General features: G+C 48.4%; 1 protein-coding gene across 1 annotated transcript in view; it reads right to left on the reverse strand.

The window, feature by feature from the left end:
• The window catches only part of SRRM4 (serine/arginine repetitive matrix 4), a 187,695-nt gene extending 182,587 nt beyond the window's left edge, over positions 1–5,108 (reverse strand). Inside the window, exon 1 of the mRNA XM_004379118.2 lies at positions 4,978–5,108. Coding sequence (XP_004379175.1) covers positions 4,978–5,108 — 131 coding nt within the window. The remainder of the gene's footprint in view (positions 1–4,977) is intronic.
• Positions 5,109–5,513: the final 405 nt, after the last annotated feature.

Raw genomic sequence — 5,513 nt, forward strand, 5'->3', positions numbered from 1 at the left:
GTTGTTAACCAATGTCATAAAACAACATGTGTACTACTGTTTCATGAGAAACTATTTGTTCTGTAAGCCTTCACCTGAAGTACAATAAAATATTATATAAAAAAAAAAAAAAAGAACGCTGGTTTTGTTAAGCCCCTGTCAATTCTTTCACCTCTCAGAAAGGTAAATCCAACCTCTCTGGAAGAAAGGATATTTTTAAAATGTATTGTGCTGCTGTGGCATCCCTGAGCTGCTCATGGAGCAGAAGGAACATGACCCGGGCTTCTTTTCTCATTACATTAAGTAAGCTTCTACGGATGTCCCCCTTTCTGATGACCTGGCATGGGGGTGGAATTAGCAGCGACTCCAGGTCCCCGAGGCGCTTCCAGGTGGCACTTAATCCATCCCGCTGCCCCATACCAGCTCACATGTCTACTCTCCAGCCAGAGAGATGTCTGTATCCAGGGAGCTTCATCCTGACGCTAACAGGAGTCAAATCTATTTGCAGTGTGAGTGTCTCTCAGATGGCAGTGATCAGAATCCCAGTGTGTCAGCGTTGGAGGTGGAGCTGGGAGAAGGAGAATCTCTTGCTGGTTGTGGACCATGTATTCTCGTTAAATTAATGCACCCGACATTCCCTGAATATCTACCACGCCCCAGTCCTCCAAGATACCAGGTTTGCATGTGAATGCAGCAGAGTATCAGAAATGGTCCCCCACCGACCCTTGTGCCCCATTCAACAAATCCCACCTTTCAGAAGGACAAAGGCTTAACCCAAACAATAACACATCCTTTCCAGAGAAAAGCGCTCATTCATCTTCAGGGCAAGCATTTTATGTGGCCCTTGGTCTACTGGCTCTTTGCCACAGGCTGACAGGAAATCGCCTCCCAGCAGCCCCTCACCCTATTCCTGAGGATGGAGTCAGCACACACGTGCTAACTGATCTTTTGGCACGAAGGAGAGTCTTGAATTAAATGGTTCAAAGGCATTTTTCCTGCCTTACAGTTTGGCCACCTTTCCCTTTATGCAGTGAAATCTACAATAGTTTGGAATTTATGATCCTTTGGACAGGGACTGGGCTGAAGTCGGCTTCTGGACTATTCTCCATAGAAAGGATTTTCGAAGAAAATTAATACCTTGCCAAATGAATTGTAAAGGGAATGCTTATTCTATTTAAGGGGGCCTGCTTTTCTAGCCCTTTACTAAGGCTCCTGCATCCACAAACAATTGGTATGCTAATTTCAGATGAGTTTTACACGTTCATTAAGTCCTCAGCTACTTTTCGTTGATATCCTTATTGTGGATAAATGCTAGGTTTTCACTTTGAGCAGAAACTTCTTAGGTACAAAGTTTTTTGGCTCAAACAATTAACTATGAGAATTAAGTGACTGCCAGGCAAAATGACTGCGCTTCTGTGGGGGGGACAAAATAGTGAGAGAGCAGGGCGTGGTGGGGGGTCTCTCTACAACTTTGGGTGTTTTCCTGATTCATGCTGGCTCTCTGCCAGCAGGTACAGGGTGAGGTTTGACTGTGGAGATCCTATGTTCTAGTTAGCCTGAGATAGTCCCTGCTAGGGCCTCTGTTCTGGAATGATTACTAACAGCAATTCCTTTGACTCTTGCATATGTCCTGGTTCAGTCCAAAAATCATACAGAGTCACTCTAGATTTGTGGAACCAAGGAATTAAAATTGTGATTGTTGAGGAGTTTGCACCTTCCCTAGACTAGCAGTACCACATCACTTCTATGCAAACCTAAAGGCAGCTCAAGAAGGTTAGCATATCAATCAATTCTGAATCCACATGCCCCACCACTCACCACCCTCAGATTAGAAAGCAGCTAACAGCTGGGGGAGAGGAATTGTGTGACCACTTCCCTCTCCAATTCCACCTCATGTATGTTAATTCCACCTCAGGGTAGTTGCCCCTCATGAGTTGGAATCCTGCAACTTTTCCTGTCAGGATTATTTGAGGAAGAATGGCATAGAGAACCCAATACTGGGAAGAATTGTTGATTTCCTTTTGGCCACAATGAGCTCTGAGCTATTTGTTTTCGAACCAACATTTCTTAAAACATTCGCCACGCCACGCACTGTGCATAGTGCTTTACCTAACTCAGTTCTTACAACCCATTGTCAAGGTGGCTACTGTTATGATTCCTATTTCAAAGACAACAAAGCAGGCTTGCCCAAGACACTCAGCTAGTAAATGGTTGAGCCAGGACAAGACTCCAGGTTTGTCTGGTGCTGCGGTCTGAGCTCTTAGCCACTCTGATATACTGCCGCCCATTCTGCTATACTGTTCTGACATTTGAGTCAAGCATCTGCTTGCAACTTGATACATTATAAAGCTATTGCCTCATCAAGTATGCCTCACGAGGGGGGTGGGCGGGGAGGAGGAGACACCTAGGGGAGGTTTTGCTTGGAGTGTGGCATGCATATTTCTATGAAATCAAGGCGCTGAACGCATCCTTCCATACTGGTACTAAATTATCTTCAGAGATAGACTTAAAGTGTCCTGGAGAAGTTCTTTCAGGGGGTGGCCCTCATCTGTAAGCAAATGTTAAGTGTGTATCCAACAGGACTGGCTGACGGTTCATCTGACACTCCCCCATCTCCCTGCAGACAGCTACTTGGACAGATCTGCTGACTGTGAGCTGGGCTTGCTCACAGAACTCAACAACATTTCTGATTAAGACCAAGACTCCCAGACTGCCTGTAGATAAAGCGAATGGGACCCAGGTGATTCTCTGGCAGTGTTTCTGTCCTTTTCCCTCCTAAGAACTCAGCTTTGGAAACATACCATGTTCACCCTTAAGTAAGTAAGAACATTAGGAAAGAGATGGAAATTGGCCATCACTGGAAGTGGCTGGGTTGGGCGAGAATGGGGATGATTCAGGTTGGATAGCCAGTCTGTTTAAAGGCAACTCAAACCTTCTGTAGCCTTTCCTGAGGATTTTGATACAAGTGCCCCCTGCTCACTTTATACCCCAAACCACGAGTAAAAGCTATAAAACTGGAATCTGTTCTACAGAGAGACCACACCTGCCACAGAAGTATCGAAGAGGATCCTTCCAGCATGACATGAACCAGGGGCTGATGGGGTAGTTTCCAGGGGCAAGGAGACCCAGGATATTAAACACACCAAGAGTGAAAAGATAGCTGTAGGGAGGGGAGAAGTGGATATTGTGAGTCTCCGATGGATTCCACTGGGATCTGCACAAAGCTACAGAAGGCATGAGGGTTGGGAGACCTTGTGGGCAATTCGTATGGCTGAGAACCGAGCAAGGAAGGGACACAAAAGTAACTGACTGATAGAGAAAGGGGGAAGGTACCAAGCAAGGTAGGCATTTGGCATAAAAACACCACCTGGAGCCTGATCTCTCTCTGTACCCCGAAATAGACGGAAGAACGGACGAACTGCCACACTTCTAGTTGCCAGTGAGGTTTCCTCTAGTCTCTTCTGCAAGGGCATTTTTGTTGGCTAAACGCCGCACCTGATTTGCCAACAGTCTGTGCTCTCCGAAGGTGGAACGGATGGCAGAAGCCCAGGAAGATAAAACCGCTGACGTCAAAACTCTCCACAAAGAACCTCATTCCGAGCAAAGAAAACACCAGCTTTCTCCGGTCTGTGTCAGTGGGTGTCCCCTCCCTCCCATTTGCAAATACTGGCTGCCTTTGCTGCCACTGATGTATGCAGCCTGCTACACCCTGGTGGTCCATCCTGTTTTCAGTCCATCCATTCCCAACATGGGGCACCCATACCCATTTTTTTTTTTTTTTCCCTAGAAACCTGTATGAGCCAGGTCTCCACCAAACTGGGAAGAGAAAAGTTCTCCAGATTTTTTAGATGTGATTCCTCTGCAGTCCTCCACTCCACACCTGCTAGAAAGTTCACACTCCGTTGTGCCAGAACAAGCGTTCTGTCTGAAGCACTTTTCGAGACAGGTTTTCAATCGACTCCCTAATGCAGCCTGCCAGGATTAATAAATCCCCCCAAGTGGTCCCCCCACCCCGTCCACTTCTCTCTTCTTCTCTTGCTGAACCACTCAGCCAATACCAGCAACCGACGAGTTTTCATACTGCTTTGATTTTCCCTGACACAGGGCACAACCTTCTCCCTTTCGTTCTCAAACTGCTCTAAGTGGAATGATTTATGAAAAGAAGTGGGTTTTCTCTGTCTTAGAATGCTTCCGTTTTCCCCAACCTCCTCCTCTCCTTTTCACCCCACATCCTGTTCTCCCTCTTTCTACCAGTCTTTCGTTTCTTCCCTGACCCTCCTCCCCCTAAACCATTTTCACCACTAGCTGAGAATTTTTTTTTTTTCTCTCATCGCTGAGTTCAAAGCAATCAGACTGTTTTGAAAAATCGCATAAAACTCTTTTCTTCACAGTTTTGGAAGGCCCCTCCCTGACTCGAGCTCAGAGTCCTGGTTTTGGATGCTGGAGAGAATTCAGCAGTAGCAGCCAGAAAGGCGTGGAGGAGGGTGCTGTTTTGGGTGTATTTGAGGGAACAGCATATGGGCTTTTGTCAAAATGTTCGGAGCTTGCTAGCTTCTGAGCTGAGTATAGAACTGGGCTGCAATCCCCAAATACTGCTTGAGCAGCTTCAACGCTCATCTTCCCTTGTACAACCGCCCCCCCCCCCCCACAGCCATCCCAAATCCATCATTCCTTCAAAACACCCCCCAATACCAAGAAAAGTTTCTCAGAGTTAAAGTCGTACGGCACCTGCACGGCCTACCCCGAGAGGGCAAAATTTCTTGAATAAAAGCTGCTTGTCTGTTAAGTGTCCCTCCCTTCAAAGAACCCCAGTCCTTTCTCTACAGCTTCTACCTCATACAAGCAATTAGTTCCCATGTTCCAGGGGAAGATACCAAGTAGTGATGGGAAAAGGCAGGCGCCCTGGCCCAGCCGCCTGCATCTACCCCTCAGAGCTCTGGGGTACAGGCCAGAAAGGGGGTCCACTGGGGCCTCCTCTCTTGGGAAGGAGGTCGTTACCTTGGCAGAGGCTTGCGGGCCGTGATACTGGCGACAATGATGCTCTCGGGACGCGGGGTGGCCACCGCTTTGAAGGTTCCTCGCCAGAACTTCTCAAAAAGCTGCTTCTCGCCTTGTTGAACGCTAGCCATAGCCAAATCAAAGGGGCCCGGGCACCCGGGCGCTGTCCGAAGTGCTGAAACGTGGATTCCAAACGGAGGCGCACCCGGCTCCCAGTTCCGTCCTTGTGAAACCCAAAGGGGTGGGGTAGGAGAGATCCGGGTTCGGGGCGCCTCAGCCCGAACAGGCAGCGGAAAAAGGCTTGTCCGCCGGCTTTGTTGGTCTTCTGGGCTGGCTCTAGGCTGCAGTCTGAGCTTACTGCGCCCCAGGAAAGGAAGGGAGAGCTGGCTTTCTTGGCCGCACCAGGAGGGAAGAGGAGACAGGGTCTTCTGTGTGTGCGTGCGCGTGTGAGCTCCGGCGCGCCCGGGTTTTGTCTCTCGCACAATGTGACGTTGGAAGAGGAGGCTGGTCGCGCGAGCTGCACTTTCCTCCCCCCT

This window comes from Trichechus manatus, unplaced genomic scaffold, assembly GCF_000243295.1.
Source record: "Trichechus manatus latirostris isolate Lorelei unplaced genomic scaffold, TriManLat1.0 scaffold00061, whole genome shotgun sequence".
Taxonomy (NCBI): Eukaryota; Metazoa; Chordata; class Mammalia; order Sirenia; family Trichechidae; genus Trichechus; species Trichechus manatus.